The 18,516-nt window shown below is 33.0% G+C and overlaps 2 protein-coding genes across 4 annotated transcripts; one reads left to right on the plus strand and one right to left on the minus strand.

The window, feature by feature from the left end:
* Positions 1–1,235: 1,235 nt before the first annotated feature.
* On the minus strand, positions 1,236–7,639 carry LOC114192270 (Cysteine proteinases superfamily protein). Its single transcript, XM_028081935.2, has 11 exons — positions 7,467–7,639; positions 6,478–6,878; positions 6,132–6,367; positions 4,992–5,065; positions 4,141–4,195; positions 3,389–3,463; positions 3,227–3,300; positions 3,083–3,131; positions 2,120–2,204; positions 1,943–1,999; positions 1,236–1,462 (listed from the first exon to the last, which is right to left on the minus strand). Exons 2-11 carry the CDS (start codon positions 6,797–6,799, stop codon positions 1,407–1,409), a joined length of 1,083 nt encoding a protein of 360 aa, XP_027937736.1. The 5' UTR covers positions 6,800–6,878; positions 7,467–7,639; the 3' UTR covers positions 1,236–1,406.
* Positions 7,640–11,115: 3,476 nt separating this feature from the next.
* LOC114191531 (ABC transporter G family member 28-like) lies at positions 11,116–18,514 on the plus strand. Of its 3 annotated transcripts, XM_028080750.2 has the most exons (15): positions 11,448–11,511; positions 11,955–12,031; positions 12,669–12,897; positions 12,968–13,099; positions 13,465–13,528; positions 13,619–13,765; positions 14,162–14,196; positions 14,312–14,385; positions 15,061–15,989; positions 16,112–16,408; positions 16,659–17,150; positions 17,236–17,384; positions 17,469–17,758; positions 17,835–17,968; positions 18,103–18,514. In XM_028080750.2, the coding sequence occupies exons 4-15, from the start codon at positions 13,093–13,095 to the stop codon at positions 18,257–18,259; spliced, it is 2,775 nt and encodes a 924-aa protein (XP_027936551.2). In that variant the 5' UTR covers positions 11,448–11,511; positions 11,955–12,031; positions 12,669–12,897; positions 12,968–13,092; the 3' UTR covers positions 18,260–18,514. The 3 variants fall into 3 exon arrangements, with proteins under 3 accessions (XP_027936547.2, XP_027936551.2, XP_027936548.2); XM_028080746.2 differs by having other exon boundaries at positions 11,116–11,511; positions 12,827–13,099; XM_028080747.2 differs by having other exon boundaries at positions 12,669–13,099.
* The last annotated feature ends 2 nt before the right edge of the window (positions 18,515–18,516 follow it).

Raw genomic sequence — 18,516 nt, forward strand, 5'->3', positions numbered from 1 at the left:
TGACACATTTAATTTGATAGGGTAGAAACATCACTCAATTTGTTGTTAAGATTTAGATTTTTATTAAGATGTTGACAATTACATGAAAATTGAAATATGACTCGACTCGACATTAAATTTTTAACTAAGAGTGACTATAATTTTTTAGCTATTATTTTTTAGACTTCCAATGATTCTAGTTATTTTTAGTCAATGTAGACTAGTATTAATCCTTAACCTCTATTAGTTAGAATTTCCAATGTTAATATTATGAATATTTTAAACTGATTTCAAACAACCTTTTCATGAACACCTAGGTTGTTGTTTTTAGTTGAAGTTGTAATTTTTCGTCAACATTAAATGTTTTTTTTTTCGGTTAACACGGGCAATTTTTTTATTCAGTCAATGTTATTTAAGTTCTTTTATTCAGTTATAAGATTATTTTGTAATGAATATATGACAGAGTTTCGTCCTTTATAGAAGTTATTCTCTAAAATTGTTGAAATTATTTTTTTCATCGATCTAAGCCAAATCTATTTCTTTGGTTACATCTGTCAAAATCTGTGAGCAATGGACAACAATATTTTGCCACAAATGATAATTAAATTTTATCTATTAACATTTTTCTAATTATTATTTTTATCAATATCAATATATGTAACAATTGTTTCTTGCTAACATCATCATTAACATTTTTCTAATTATTTTATCAATATATATGTAACAATTGTGTTTCTTGATAAGATCACCAATACTATACAACACCAAATGGGAAAACCTATTAGCTAACCTGAGACTACAACTAATTTGGTTAGTCAAAAGGGAAATTTTTACTCAACATCAATTAAAATGTTAGCCAAGAAAACTGGCCTACAATGACAAATATATTTTACATCAACCGAAATAATTATAACATCTTAAAATAAATTCCACTGAAAAAGCTCCCTATTTCAATGATCGAAGGAATCTTACAAATTTTAGACAATAAATAATCTCAACCAACTTCAAATGAATAGCATTACCAATAGATACTTTTCAATTATTAAATATATTTCATACTATTTTTTTTTTACTAAATAAATAGTAATTAAAACAATCTATCCAAACAGAAAAATTAAAATTTAATCATTTTTAATTATTTTACCCAAACAAAACATTAAAAAAATAAAATACTTTAAAATGAAAACAGGTCCTTAGTCAATCATTCTTCAAAACTACGCAAGAAAAGATAGGATAAATAAAATAAAATAAATATATACAAAAGAATAAATTATATACATAAAACTAAAAAATGTTCATATATACAAAATAATGGAGGTAGCGTTAGCAACAGCTCTAAAAACATTAAAAGCTCATAATTACAATGCCGATGGAAGCCACTACTGATGGTGTATGAAATAGTAGCATCAAAATGTGACTGACTGTACCTATGCACCAAAATTCCACCATTTCTTCTTTTTCCTTGTCTGAAATGAGGGCAATTCTGAATATAAAAACACATGCTAAACATTAGTGCCAAGTCAATTTCAGCAATCAGCAGGGAAAAATAAGTAATGTTCTTTTTTTATTTTCAGTGCTGATTAGAGAACAAATGAGGAAAAGCCTCGAAAATATTTCTTCAGGTAAAAGTAAAACTATATTCACAGGCGACAGCAACTCATAAAGTCCTAATATCACATGCTCCAACTTTGAAAATCAAATAGTGTATTATCCCACAAGGGGTGATATTCAGTATTGCAATTGTAGCTAGAGAGATCTTTAGCTACATGTCGACTGTTTGGTAAAACAGGATTCAAGGTAAAATAATTAGTAAATGGTAACGTTGGAGGACATGGTATAAAGATTTAATAGAGGATTATCAAGATTAGAAAAATGTATGTGGAAATACATTAATTGTAAACGTCTAAATTTTTACAGAGAGCTTCAACTTGTATTCTATTCATATAGAAACTAAAGATGTTACCTCCTTCTGGATAGATTGAGTTGTAATGCACCTCTGCCCAAAAGCTCAGAAATATCACTGCAGAAATCACACAAGCCACAAACTAAGCATGCTGATGAAGCATAACTTCAAACTCTATCGTATTACTCACATGCACAGACATGTATACATACTAAACAAGTGCTAATACAATCTTACCTCTTCCAGACTTCTGTATCTGTGGAAGAATCTCTATGTAACACGTGTCCTTAAAAGATGTAATAACAAGAATTTTGACACCATACTGAAAGGACATCAGAAATGACCATATCAGTCCCAAAGATAAACGAGAATACATCAACAAAATGGTTATCAGATTTTATCCACCATTTCAAACAGGCGATATACAGTTTAAATTCTACCCAGGATACTCATTTTGTTCATAACTCCTACGGAATGGAAGCAACATATCTCCAAAATAATAATAAACTACAAAATTTTACATCAACAAATTTAGAATGTAAATCTCATATCACCATTCATAACCACTTTCATATTTAGTCCTAGAACTTTGGTATCCTGAATCAACCTTCTACCTTGACTGATTTCAGTTAAGATGGGCAGACTCAGTTAAGGGGACAAAGCTCTTAGCTCCCGACCTCTATGGCAGTTTTAAAGCCCCATATCTTCATTAAATATAAAGATTATAATTCTAATCATTTTAAACCTTGGATAAATCAGTGGTGGAATAAAATAATAGCTTGAAACATTTGAACTTTAAAAGTAACAGAGTAGTATTTTACTCTGTAAACTATTTCCAGTACCAGTTCTTTTATATCTAGGCCTCGTGACAGCTGTACAGTTAGTTACAACCTGTTAATCTGTTATATCTTATTAAACTCCTAGAGTTAGACAGATATATACAGCTTGTCTCTCGCCTATTGTAAATTGGCTAATTCATTTTGCCTGAGGATACAGAAACTCTTCTCTCATTTCTCTCTGAACTTCAACAAAATAAATGCCGAAAAAACCAGTGTAATTTTTTGTTTAACTTAAACATTCGGAAAGATTTTCCACTTTGAAATCTCAATTACGTTTGCAAAGGCATTAGACAGCATAGACAATAAAAAAAAGTATTATAGGGGAGGCAAAATAAAATGGAAAATGTTTATTTCCTCGTACCCAATCTGCAGCCGCCTGCAATGTGACATGATCACCCCATTCACCACTCCTGGTACATTCACACAGAAAGCTATCAGTAAACACATAATCTAATGAAGCCACATCAACAAAAATAACATAGCATGATTAGAAATACGAACATACTTGCTCATCTTCTTCAAATAATCACTATAACCCATGGGAACATAACCAGAATACAGATCTGGGGAAGATTTGAGCTGACAAAAGACACAAACAAATAATGTATGAATACCAATGAATATAAAGCAGTGCACTCAAGAGACAATACAAGACACACTTATGAACCTGTTGAATAATCTGCTCCCGCACAAATTGGTGGTGGTCTGGAGATCGATAGAGCTGGTCTGACAAAGAACGGAACTGAAATAATATGACTCCAATAAGGCACATTTTCCATTGAAAGAGTATTATGACTAATGAGAATGAAAGTTTATGATTCACTGACATGTAGTAATGCTCATAAAAATTATATTCAGAAAATTCAAAATGTTTAGCTATATAACTGTAAAAAATTCCAATAAATACTCCACTACCAAAATAACAAAATTGTAAATAGAGGTGGTGGAATTTGGAAGTACTCCCGTGTCTACCTCCATAACCAGAAAGTTCAGCCAATTTTTTTTTTCTAGAATGAGTTGCTTCCATTATTATCAAGTGTAATTACCACCAATGTTTTTATCCAACAACCCCTCCAAATCTTGACACATTTTGGCTGGATTCCATTAAATTCTGGGTTGCCTATTACTTCTTAAAGATTATGATAAGGCTATTGGTATAAATAGATGTTAGAAGCTTTCAAAGGAGTCATAGGAGTAGGCAGGTTCAGGCTTTTCCATAACTAATGAAAAGGCACAAGTAGGTTGCATAGTTTGGGAGGTGCCAAACCCACCATGTTGCCAAGCCTATTTTCACAAGATACAACACCAAAGTCTAAATGCGCTTTTCTCATAATAAACTTACAAATTCTCTAGCAACAAGAGATAAATATTCAATGCAGCAATTGAACTACATCCCAATAATAAGAATAAAGAACCAACCTGGCAGTTACCATCTCCTTGAACCTTATTCTCAATCAGATCATATAACTGCAATCTAAGAAAGACCAAATTCTTAAATTTAGATAAATGCCCAATAACAAAAAGACAAAGATAGACATACATTTTGTTCAAATTTAAATGCAAAGTGAAGGAGAAATAAAAAGAAGAAAGAGCTAGATAGAACAAATTTTATTCTATTTGACTAATTCAACCTCACTTGTCCAATATTCCCCCTAACTCTTTCTTATTCGGACGGATTTGGACTAAAGGATAAAGAATACTACGAAGGACTTCTCACAGGCAGATGTGGGAGATCCGATAAGAAATCATGTTGATTCAGTTTTACATTTCCAACCTTCTTGAAATGGGAAAATGTTTAGGCCAAGAAAATTTTGTTTCTGTAGAAAACTAAATCATGAAAGCACAACATTATTCAAAAGCTTCATCACAAAACACAAGGGGTGATTTGATGGTTGCTTCCTCTTCTCTTCTCTAGAGAAAGCATCAAAACTACAGTTGATAAGGTATAATTTGACCTTTTGATGAGCAATACTTTTGTCCCTCCACTCGGCATAGCTATTGCTTGGTATTTTAAAAGACAAACATCTCTGTTACACAAAGCAACTGATCAACATTTCTGCAATACCAGTTTTCTGTTTCCCTGTTACTTTTTATTTTCAACTCTTGGAGATGAATTATCCTCACAGCTCATTAAAGATACACAGGGCGGATTAAGACAGTTTTTGGTTGTATTTCGGGGTTAGGGAGTTCTCTTCTAATTATTGTACAGAATTTCACTTCTATATGGAAAACTACTCAAGCCAACAGATATAAAAACATAAAATGAAGACCTGTCTAGAAGCCTTTGATGATCTGATGTCTCTTCGTCATCAGATGGTATTTTTTCATTGGTTTTAGGAATATGCTGCAAACACGAGCAAGAGAAGTAAGCGCATAAAGTGTTATTTAAAGAAGAAATCTATCTAAACAGTAATGTTGATAACCTATCACACTTTAGTCTTGTACATAGCAGAAAAAAGCAGATAACAGCACATAATAGCAGCCACTTTTATAAACTATAGAAACTCTTGTGATTATAGTAAGTCTACAGTTCTATGTACATATATACTACATATTTTTTCTATTACAGTAGATAACAGCAGATATATAGCAGCCACTTTTATAAACTATAGAAACTCTTATGATTATAGTAAGTCTACAGTTCTATGTACATATATACTACATATTTTTTCTATTACAGTATACATATTTGTTTCTATCATAATATACACATTATAATTATGTATTCATATTCTTTTTAAATATTAGAGTACCTTATAATAGTATAGTATATGATTAATAATAAAAAAAAAAACAGCAAGAAAATCCGTCTCAGATTGTAGGACTGCTTGGGGTGGAGAGTGGGCCAATGTGAGGCTTAGACCCAACACCCTTTCTCACCCAATAAAAAAAAAGCCTCTTTCTAATTTCTCCCATTATTTGTCACCTCCTCACGCAAGAAAAGAAAAAACTTAGCCTCTTTCTCCCGTCAGCCCACAACTTCACCCCAACCATTTTGTCACACTAGAAGTTGTACAACAGACGCAGAAAAAAGGTTGCTCAGCACAACCTGGTCGCATAGACTGTCCAGGAACAGTGCAAACAGAGGTGCGGTGGCATAGCCCACAAATTGCAGTGATTTTTTGTGATTTGTGGCGTGAGGGCAGCAACAGCCAGACACTCTATGATGAGTGCCTCAGGAGCTCTGTTCTGCCACCCCACAATTGTACCCCTACTGCTCATAATTGATTATTTTGTTCTGGTGTGTGTATAAATTATAATTATTAAGCTTCAGCGTCACGTTTAATATTACAGTGTAAAGGGTGGCACATAATTGTTATACATTGAACTTTGTTTCTCATGATCTGAGCAGAAGAGATACATCATGACCATAAAACAAAATTAAGTGGATGGACTAGAGCTACACTTACGGGGATGGGAACCATCTGGTATAATCTTTTGCCAACTTCGCCATCAAGAGAAGATTCGTCTGATATTTCCAAAGAATCCCAGACATCATCTCTAATAACAGGTACCTCTCCTGACCTAGAGGAACCAAAAACATCAATGTCATGCATATCATTTCCCCTTTCACTTGGACCATAATTCTCCACATCTTTCATATTGTACGGGGACTCATCTACAGAGTTCTGACAAGACTCGTTTCCTAAACGATGACAAATTTATCACGACAGGATTAGAAAATGCATTAAATAAAAAATAAAACAAAATACAACTAGCAAAGCAAAAAACTAATTCAGAACAGCAACTTTCTACCATAATTATAGTTTCCATTTGAAGAATGAGGCCAATCTTGTGTATAGACAGTTCCTTGCATTCCCTCATTCTGATAACTGGGTGTCCCAGAAGCTCCCATGGAGTCAAGTTGTGATAATTCTTCTTGATAAGCTCGTGCAACAGCCTCGTCATTCTCCACATACTCATGCTGACAGTATCCTTCTCTGACATATTCAACTCGACTAAAATCAGGATCATAGTGGGTAAGGATACTAGGCGAACCATGATGGGAAAGCGTGCAAACATCTAGAAGATGAAGACCCCAGCGAACAACATCGGGATCCATGTCATGTGTTGCCATCTGCCCACAAAACACATGTAATTCTAACTACTCCAGAAACCAACTTGCTTTACCTTTATGCCTCTGAAGAGTTCAATTGCTGAAAATAAACAAAGGTTGATAGTCAAACTGTGTAGGATGATCCCCGCTTTAATACGTGTGATGCACATCATAGTGAAATAAATACAACCAATTTTACGCAAGATTTAAAAAGAATAATATGATTATATGATATTCTTTTTGTCTGACTATTAAAACACAATTCATAATGAAAATAATGAAAAGTGAAAACGTATTATCACTCATCAAATCCACCATAAGAAAACATAGATCAGAAGCATCACACCAAGCCAGTTTCCACCTACTCCAGAAAATGCTCAATCTAACCCAAAAAGCCACAAGAGAGGAAAATTGGGATATCATCCACCATTACGCCCACTAGAAGGCTAGTTTAACGTCAAGAAAGATGCTAAAAGTTGAAAATTTAGCATACAAAAGACAAAGAGAACCCTTGATTTGCACTCCCAATGCATCAGAATTCCAAAGCGAAAACCTAGAATCATTAAAGAAAAACCCTAATACCTTATCCAGATTAAAAAATATCCGATCACCCAAAAAGAGGGGGAAAAGAGAAAAACACTTAAAAAAAATCACGAGGAAGAGATAACAGAACAAAAAAAGAACAAACCTTGCAGAAAAAGAAAAGAAAGAACAGAGAGGGAATAGGTATTGAAAAAAGGGATGGGAAGATGGAGATGGAGAGCGTGAAAGGTTTGTTGAATGCTGAAGAAAACAAGACAATAAAATGCAGAATATCAGAGTAACCAAGCAACAAAAACTTGTTACTTTAACCCTGCAACCTCATAAGTAGTTTTTCTATTTATAGTATAATTATATTAACCTAATGTAAATAATATTAGTAGTTTTTACTTTCAAAATTAATAAACAAGCACGATAAAAATTTTCCATAACAAATATTTTTGGGGGATAAATAAATATTTTAAATATATCAAACATAATATGTTTCACATAAATCGCAAATAATATAAAGCTATTTAGTACTATTAAAAAAATTAAACATAAAATTCAATTTACAAAATAAAATAAATATTGTCGGTTAAAATAAGTAGTTTGAGATTATATTGTAAAAAAAGCGTTAATATAGTAGAAAGTGATATAAACAGAAAACAAAAATATTTTAAAATTGTTTAATAGAAAACCGAAACCTTGTTATGGAGATTTTTATTATAATCTATCTATAATATAATAATATATAAGTATTGGGCCAATATGGGAATAAATTAAATAAACAAATTGGGCCAATATGGCAATAACCGGCGCCGCTATTCATATGCATGCTGTCTTTTCTTGAAATTCCATTCATTTGCTGTTTGTGACTGTTTGTGACATCATATCTTATCTTTTTCACACTTACTTTTGGATTATTTAGTAGCTCTTTCTATAAAGGTGTTGTCATGACTAATTGTATTAGTTTAAGCAGGTTTTTTTTATTATTTAAAAATAAATCAATTTTACTGTGATCTTATAAAAGTTAGATTTTATTTTCATTTTGTTTATATTTATACTTTTTACAACTTAAGATTCCATATATTGTATTTTGTTAAAATTTAAGATTATTTCTTTTTTAGTTTCAAGATTCAGAATTTTAGTTAAATTGATCTTAATTTTTTTTTGTTTCATTCCACGTAAACTTAGTTTGATGAAAATTTCATTAAAATTTAGGTCTTCAAACTAAAGAGTTGAATATGACACTTCTACATTAAAATTATTTCTAATTGTTAGAAAATGATGATCTGATTACTCATCATCTTTATTTATAAAGAGTACAATTAATAGGTTAACAAACTGATTTAGAATTTAAAGATTATGAGGGTTAAATCGATATCATATGATAATAATAAATAAATAGTATTAAAGAAACATGAAAATATAATTCAGTAATATTGTAACTAGAAAAATATAATTTAGAAGTTTTAAACATTAAAATATATATAAATTATAATCATTAGGTTTAAGTTTCAACAATAAGATAATATTATCTAATCATAATTATTTTCTTAAAAAAAATATAAATGCTGTAAATTTTCTATTTTAACGAACAAATCAAAATAATATTGTGTTAACATAATTTACTCGATTTTTTGTACTAACAAATATTTTAAAAATATTTGTATTGACTAAAGTATAGATCAGCTTTTGATATTTTAAAACTTTTGACCAGTTCATAATCTTCAAATTAATTTAATTAAAATTCAGTTTTATGATACAAATGGATTGAGTCGTCAATTTTTATTGGTTTGTGTGGATTTGTTAGTTTATGCCTATTTTAGGATAAGCTCGAATATTTATTAGTTTTACACGCTGAAAATTAAACGATTATACAAACTGACTGTAACAAACCACATTAATTAACAATTATAATTCATGCATGTGATATATTCATAAATCAGTACATTAACACGTATCGGTGCCACTAAGAAATAATGATTTGTTTGGCATTAATTAATTATTGGTTGAAGATGGAAGTAGAAGTGATTATTGAATTCACAGCACAAATTAGAGGATTTAGTTAACAGTTTATTTATAATACAAATTTTCTTTACACTTGAAAATTAAAACTTAAAAAAGTATATATTTATATCATACATATTATTGTTTTGTACAATTGTTTACATTCAAACAAAATTGTTTATATTGACATTTCAACCAAATTCTCAAACAGAAATAAGGTGTAATAATAATAATTCATTACAAAAGTAATTAATCCTTAAAATATATTTTTCATTAGAAAAACCAAATTTAACTAATTTGGAAAGTAATTGGGTCCAAAACTTTGGTTTGTCAAGTTCTGATGGCAAGCTAGATTTGGCTTTATCGAGACTTCGGTCTTATTGTAAATGATCTCTCAACAAGTAATCAGAAACCTCTCAGCAGAGACCAAAGATTTGTTAACAAAGACCAAGAACTTCTCACCAAGTGATTAAAGATTCTCAACAAATGACTAGGGATCTTTTTGTAGAGACTAGGGACCTCTCAACAAGTGATTAGGAACCTCTCAACAAGTGATCAGAGGCCTCTTAGCAAGTGATCAAGGACCTCTCAGTAAGTGATCAAGGACCTCTCAATAGAGAACAAAGACCTCTCCGTAAGTGACCATGGATTTCTCAGGATGTAACCAAAGACCTCTCAACAAGTAGCCAAGGACCTCTTAGCAAGTGACCAGGGACATCTAAGTAGAGACTAAGGACCTCTCAACAAGTGACCAAGGACCTTTCAACAGGTGACCAGGGACATCTTAGCAAGTGACCTGCAAGTGACCAGAGGGATCTCTTAGCTAGTGGTTAAGGACCTCTTAGCGAGTGACCAAGGACCTCTCAGCAAATGACTAGGGAGCTCTACGCGAGTGATTAAGAACTTCTCAGCAAGTGACCAGAGACCTCTCATCAGGTGACTAGGGACCTCTCACGAGGTGACTAAAGACCTCTAACAAAGTGACTAGGGACATCTCAGTAAATAATTAGAAACCTTTACTAGAATAAGATAGCAATTATATCTTTATAATAATGAAAAAAATTAAATAGTAAATACTTAATTGAAAACTATGAATATTTAATTAAAAATACCTACATTTTACTTAAAACTTAGTTAAATATATTTTATTTCATTAAATTTAATTAATTTAAAATTGATATTATAACTTTTTTATTTATTTTAAATACATGAAATACGTCATTCAGAGTAAAAATACAAAAAAGAATATATGTATGAATAAATAAAAAAGAAGAATTTCTTTTTTAAAATTATATGTGTCAATCACACCACTTGACTGTGACATGTTCTAACATGTCAGTCCAGTCAGTATGACATATAATCATTAGACACGTCACTTAAAAGTTAATGTTGTCCCAAGAACAAATTTCATGCATTACTATTATATAAAAAGCGGATTTTTTATGAATCTTAAGAGAAAAACAAATTCCAATTTCGTTATATAGTTAACCCATAAAAATAATTCTTATTTTAATATAATTTCTGTAAATATGATTTTCTTATGGTTTTGTTTATACAAATAACTTCATTTGATTTTAAACATGTTTAGTCTTACTGGGTCGCTTATAAGTAAGTAGAAATTGAGATCCTGAAAGAGTAGATTCCTTTCTGAATTGAAAATCTGACATTTTAACCAAAACTCGAGGCTAAATTAACGGAATGTCTTTCTTTTTTGTACACTATAATACTATAATACTTGTCTTCTCAATGTATTAAACAGATTTATACAAAACCTCGTTCGAACGTGGTGTCACGACTGTCCCTTTGGCGGGACCCACCACTACAAAATCACTTCTTTCTCAATCTCTCTTTTCTATTGCTATGTTCCCATCATGGCATGGCATTCCTTGAAGCAGAAGCTCAAAACCCTTTTGCTGTAGAGTGCCAATAGGCTCTGTTCTATTCATTTTCAACCTTTGGGGTCACTCCAAAATGTGTAGGTGGAGCACCAACTCAAAGCCTTTGTGGGTGCCCATTGTGCTTTTCAGCTTGTTCCTCTGGATGACGCAGTTGCAGTGCCAACAAATGAATGACTATGACCAAATTGATAGCCCTGCTGTTCTTCCCCTCGTCACTCAGCTTGTGTATAGTCAAATATCCAATTTGACATCAATCATCAGCCAGGAAATTAGCAGAGAGTCCACTTTCTGTGTCAAAGATCCGTGAGTTTCTCGCTTTTAATAATTTTTTATTATACTATATACCATTTTTTCCATCTATGTGGTTATTTTTGCAACCTGGTGTGCTGGCGTGGATGGATAGACAATAGACAGTTTTATTACCAGGATGAACGGATAGATCAGTTTGCGTTGTCACAGTGATTGCTAGCATTGTTGTGATGGTTAGAATCAGTGTTGTATTTTTTATGTGTATCACTTGGTTTGCTAGAGGAACACTCAAAAGAATCGTTTCATTGCGTTCATTTGATATGATGGACATTTTAGTGAGAAATGCAGTTGATGTTGAAGCTAATCATGTGAAATTATTCTACGGGTTGTGGCTCCCAGATTTAGTTCCATGTAAAATTTAAAAGAAAAGAAGAAGTTGAATTGTCTTATAAGATACATTTAAATTTGATTGTGAAACGGGATTTTACTTTTTTCAGGGATGCTGATTGGAATCAAGCATTTAATTTTTCAACCGATCTGGACTTCTTGGCATCTTGCATTAAGAAGACTAGAGGTTAAAAATATACCTTTTTTTCTTTTCTCTTAATCATTTCTTACAGTTACCTTATGTTTCTCAGCAGCCAACCAACATGTTCATGATTTAGCTAGAAAATCTGATTGGGCAAGTTCATAGATCCAAGGAAACAGAAATTTGTAGAACTTGATTGGTCTGTGAGGATGAATATTATAGATATATGGGTTATAACTCATGGATGTAACTTTGAGAGGGATAAATTATAGTTAGTACAAAACTGTTTAATGTTAGGATTTTTTTAGTATCATATTCACTTTATTAAATAGTATGTTAAAACTAATAGTTAGTTAGCCAGCTGTTATTCTATTGGGACAGTTGGAGTCTGTTATAAAACAGTTAAATCTTAACTGACTAGCTTATAAATCAAGCTATCAGGTTGTATATATACTTGAGTGCTGTAACTCTATATTCAACATTACAATACATTTTACAGATTTCAGAATTTCTCTTCTCTGAATTCTTTATAGACAAACATGGAGTTCATGAGTTATGCTTTGACTATATTGTTCACTGTTAACAGAAGGTCCTCATTATTTTCTACTAGCCATCTTTTATAATTGTGTCTTGTTTGTATTCTATAACTTAGATCACTGTTTTTCATTTCATCCTGTAATAGTAAAAGTGGGGTCTGGGGAAAAGAAAGTGTTTCTTGCTACGACAGAGGTGACTGGATGAGGGAAGGAACATCATTTTACTTTTCTTTGAATACAAGAAATCTGTTTGTGTCATGAGACAACTCTTCTTCTTATGTTTTGGACTCTGATGATGTAACAGGAGATATTGCAAAACGTTTGTGCACAGCGGCAGAAGTGAAGTTTTTCTTGGATAGTTTATTGGGGAAATCTGTAAGTGCCAATTATTTAAAGCCTAACAAGAACTGCAATTTAACCTCGTGGGTCTCTGGTTGTGAGCCAGGATGGGCCTGTAGTGATCTCTCAAGCCACAAGGTTGATCTTAAAAATTCCAAGGAGATACCTGCAAGAACTTCAAACTGTCAACCATGTTGTGAAGGCTTTTTTTGTCCTCATGGTATCACATGCATGATACGTAAGTACACTGACTGAGAATCTTTAATTTGTATTTTTACCAAGATGACTGCAAATAGCTTTTTTAGCAACTTTTAATTAATCTTTTAAGCATCTACATGCTGTTTGGCACTTTTTAACTGTAAAGATTTAACAAAGAATTTATTCAAAGATTTATATTTGTTCTGTGTAATTCTTATATTTGGAAATATATCTTGTACTAGTGAGTGTGCTTCATGTGTAACTTCTGCAATGAAAAGCCAATATTATTATAGCATATTGACATCAATTATAATAAAACTAGCCGTTGTCGATGTATGTATCTTAAAAACTGTCTCTGATGCTTGTATTATGTCTTTTTCGGCCTATGCAACATTGTTCTTGAAGCATGCCCTCTAGGTTCCTATTGCCCTCTTGCTAAACTCAATAAAACAACTGGCGTATGTGAACCGTGAGTTCTCATTCTGGATCAAAGATTTGATATTTTTCATTGATTTGTTGCTTTCTGTTATGAAATTAATGAAGAAATATATTTCTGCAGATATCTTTATCAGCTGCCTCCAATGCAGCCAAACCATACCTGTGGTGGAGCAAATGTTTGGGCTGACGTTAGTAGCAGTAGTGACATATTTTGCTCAGCTGGATCGTATTGTCCAACAACCACAAAAATAATTTCTTGCAGTAGTGGGTATTATTTTGCTCCAAAACTTTATGACTATACTCTATCAAATTTGGGTTCTAGAAGGAACAGTTTTGATATATCCTCTTGAAGCATTCTCCTCATATTTAATAAAATACTGTATTAAATGAACAAATATGCATTTTACATCTTGGCAGCATGGAAAGCATCTAATGCTGTCTTCATTTGATAATTGGAAATATTATTAAGAGGATTTATAACTATTCCAAAAAGTAAAAAGAAGTGGTTAAAGCTTTTTAATAGTGATCTTGCATAGTTGCAATGGAATACGTTAAGCTTTTGCTTATCTTGACTAGACAGGACCAATTTAGTTAATTTCTTGGTATACTTGTTAGACTGTTTCATTGTTGGGAAGTTCGTTAACATTTTCCCTTGAAATTTCAGACATTACTGCAGGATGGGTTCCACATCCGAGAAAAGTAAGATACTATGAAGTTTGAATTCTTGCAGCATCATTCAAGTTTCATATTTACTGATCAATTTCTGACTGTATATATGCAGAGTACATATGACCATTTACTGATTATCTTGTAGGATGCTTCAAGTTGAGTTCATGTAATTCAAACACAGCAACCCAAAATATGCGTGCATATGGAATTATGCTCATTGTAAGTTATTTCTGAACCCAAATATATGGAATTGAAATAATGATATATAGTTGCATTGGTTGGAATTTAATTGTTATGGGAATTTAATAATTTGGGTTTTAATATTAGTGTACTTTAATAAATTGGGAGTTATTAGTACTTTAAGCAACTTAGCATTTTGTTTTTCTAAATTTAACTGGAGGGATGGCTTAGTACTTTGATTTTTAGAGAACTACACAACAATGAATATAGTTGAATTGGTTGGAATTTAATTGTTATGGTAATTTTGTAATTTTGGTTTTAATATTAGTGCACTTTAATAAATTGGGAGTTATTTAGCACTTTAAGAAATTTAGTATTTGTTTTTCCAAATTTAACTGGAGAATAGCTAAGTAATTTGATTTGTAGAGAAATAAACATTTGAGTTGAGAACTGAAAATTTTCCTTGACTTCAATTTCCCGAGAACTAAACATTTGAGTTTAGAACTAAACTTTTTACCTGTTCTCTTTATATCCATCTTTCAGTCTCTCTTCATAGATTTCTTCCTTTCCTTTGATCTACATCACTGAAAAGTCGAAGTCGTATTTTAGTTCATGGTCAATTCTTAGTACAATGTCATGTTGAGAAACGTAAATAGAAACATGTGCACACACAGAGACCATGTGGAAGTTAACACTCTTTAACTGCTTATGCAGGCTGCTTTGAGTACTTTGCTACTCATTATTTACAATTGTTCTGACCAAGTTCTCACTACTAGGGAAAGAAGAGTGGCCAAATCTAGAGAAGCAGCAGCTAGAAGTGCAAGGAAGACTGCAAATGCGCGCCAAAGATGGCAATTTGCAAAAGATGCAACTAAGAAGGGTGCAATGGGGCTGCAAGCTCAACTATCTCGCACCTTCAAGAAGGATGCAGCAAATCTGGAAAAAGTTAAAATTCTGGCACAAGCAAATTCTGAAGCAGAGGTTGAGTTGTTGTCACATTCACGACCTACAACTTCAAGCATGGTTGCAAGTTCATCTGTGGCAACAAATAAAAAGGGAAAAGAACCCAGTGGTCTGATGCAGATAATACAAGAAATTGAAAATGATCCTGATATTGAAGACAACATTAATACAGAAGTAGAAACTAGAGGTAGAAGTATCTCAGCAAATGTGTCAAAGGGAAAACAACCACATACTCATAGCCAAATTTTTAAGTATGCATATTCTCAGCTAGAAAAAGAGAAAGCTCAGCAACAAGAAAACAAGAAGCTTACCTTCTCGGGGGTAATTAAAATGGCTACAAACACTGAAAGAAGGAAAAGGCCTTTAATTGAAATTTCTTTCAAGGATCTGACTCTAACATTGAAAGCTCAAAACAAGCATATATTGAGATATGTTACTGGGAAAATTAAACCTGGCCGCATAACTGCTGTCATGGGTCCATCAGGGGCAGGCAAGACAACATTTCTTTCAGCTCTAGCTGGAAAGGCATTAGGATGCTCGGTCACTGGTTCAATTCTTATAAATGGAAGGAATGAATCAATCCATTCCTTTAAGAAAATTACTGGCTTTGTGCCACAAGATGATGTAGTTCATGGAAACCTAACAGTGGAAGAGAATCTCTGGTTCAGTGCACAGTGCAGGTACATCACATTGTTTGACATTTTAATAGCTATATATCCTAAAAATGATATTAGATTTCTCTCGTCTTAGCCTTGCTTGTCTTCTTATACTTATGCCTAATTTTAATGAACTTTTGTGAAAGGCTATCTGTTGACTTGTCAAAACCAGAAAAAGTTCTGGTTGTCGAAAGAGTTATTGAATTCTTGGGGCTTCAATCAGTGCGTAATTCGTTGGTTGGAACCGTGGAAAAGCGAGGGATCTCTGGAGGTCAAAGGAAGCGTGTAAATGTTGGATTGGAAATGGTTATGGAACCTTCACTATTGATCTTAGATGAACCCACGTCTGGCTTAGACAGTGCATCTTCTCAGCTGCTTCTAAGAGCACTAAGACGCGAAGCTCTTGAGGGAGTGAACATTTGCATGGTGGTTCACCAACCCAGGTAAAGTTTTCTGCTCTTTTCTTTTTCAGCTGCCAGTGCCATTTAGTGTACAAGAGTTTTATCTCATTCTTAGCATGATTAATGGGCTTTGATACCACATTGTGATGTGCATATCTCATTCTTCTGTACGTTTTTTTCCTTGAATTGAGACAGATTTATTATCATAACTTGAATACATATAAAATATGGATTGGTTGACAGTAACACTAGTATCCCTTTCATTTTTAACGGCTGTAACCTTCTGCTTCAGCTATGCTTTGTACAAGATGTTTGATGACCTTATACTTCTGGGAAAAGGTGGTCTTACTGTGTATCACGGATCTGCAAAGAAAGTTGAAGAATACTTTTTAGGTTTGGGGATGAACATTCCAGAGCGGATTAATCCTCCAGATTACTTCATTGACATTTTGGAGGGCCTGACAACACCTGGTGGAAGCTCAGGACTGAGTTACAAGGACCTGCCAGTTAGATGGATGCTTCATAACGGATATCCAATACCTCTTGATATGAGGCAGAATGCAGTTCAATATGATATGTCACACAGTGTAAATTCAGCTAGTGAAATTGATCCCCATGGATCCAGTCATGCAGACAAAACATTTGCTGGAGAATTATGGCGAGACATGAGAAACAATGTGGAACTCAGTGGGGAGAAGATAAGACACAATTTTTTTAAATCCAAGGATTTATCTGACCGAAAAACTCCTGGCCTTTTCAAGCAATATAAGTATTTTCTTATACGGTAAGTCATCATATTTTCCTGATGTCTTGCTTAAATCAGATAATTGTTAGTTTATGGTTCTTACTCCATGCTAATGTTATTTCAGGGTTGGGAAGCAGCGGTTACGAGAAGCTAGGATGCAAGCCATAGATTATCTTATTTTGTTACTTGCTGGAGCCTGCTTAGGATCTCTTACAAAAGGCAGTGAGCAAACATTTGGTGCTGCTGGTTACACCTATACGGTGATTGCAGTATGTAAGTCATATGAATATCATTGCAAATAATCTCCCTAGCATTCACGTGATCATCTTTATCCTTATCCATTGTTGTAAATTTCAGCTCTTTTGTGCAAAATAGCGGCCTTGAGATCATTTTCCTTGGAAAAATTACACTACTGGAGGGAGAGTGATTCTGGCATGAGCAGCTTGGCTTATTTTCTCTCTAAAGACACCATAGATCATTTCAATACAGTGATCAAGCCTGTGGTGTACCTTTCTATGTTCTATTTCTTCACCAATCCGAGATCAACTTTTGCAGATAATTATATTGTGCTGCTTTGTCTTGTGTACTGTGTTACTGGTATAGCATATGCACTGTCCATATTTTTTGAACCTGGTGCTGCCCAGCTAGTAAGTATAAAACTTTTACTAATCCCAATTAAATACTACTCGCGTCATTATTCTAAAACATTTATGTTTTTTGCAGTGGTCAGTACTTCTTCCCGTGGTTTTAACTCTCGTTGCAACACAACCAAACGATAGTAAAATTTTGAAGGATTTAGCTAATTTATGCTACTCTAAGTGGGCTTTACAAGCATTTGTTGTTGCAAATGCTGAAAGGTAAATAAACCGCTTGAAGAAACAAATCCTTAATGCAAATGATGAATCCTCTAAAATTTTTGAAATATATCTTGTTAATAGTTAACACTCATTCGAATCCGCATGCTGAATATACAGTTAATTTCATTGTACAGGTATCAGGGGGTGTGGCTCATAACTCGTTGTGGTTCACTTTTGAAAAGTGGCTACAATCTTCATGATTGGAGTTTGTGCATATCCATCCTCATTTTTATGGGTGTAATTGGTCGAGCTATAGCATTTTTCTGCATGGTAACCTTCCGAAAGAAGTAAGGTTCTACCAAACTTCAGGCCATCGAATTTTACCTCTTACATTACAAACCTGAGTTGTACAAATTCTCATGATTTTTAGAATGTCCGATAATTTTTTTGGGGATGATATTGGTTTTTGGCTAACTATGCATGTTCGATGTGATCAATTAGTCATGTCATAGTTGCATGTCCACCTCTTCTGGCTGTGTTTTTGTATTCTAGTAATGTTAATTTTCGTTGCTATTAATTGTTGAATTTTACAGTTCGTTTCATAAACA

The sequence above is a fragment of the Vigna unguiculata genome, chromosome 7 (assembly GCF_037176805.1).
Source record: "Vigna unguiculata cultivar grain cowpea cultivar isolate G323 ecotype 2 chromosome 7, ASM3717680v1, whole genome shotgun sequence".
NCBI classification, from domain to species: domain Eukaryota; kingdom Viridiplantae; phylum Streptophyta; class Magnoliopsida; order Fabales; family Fabaceae; genus Vigna; species Vigna unguiculata.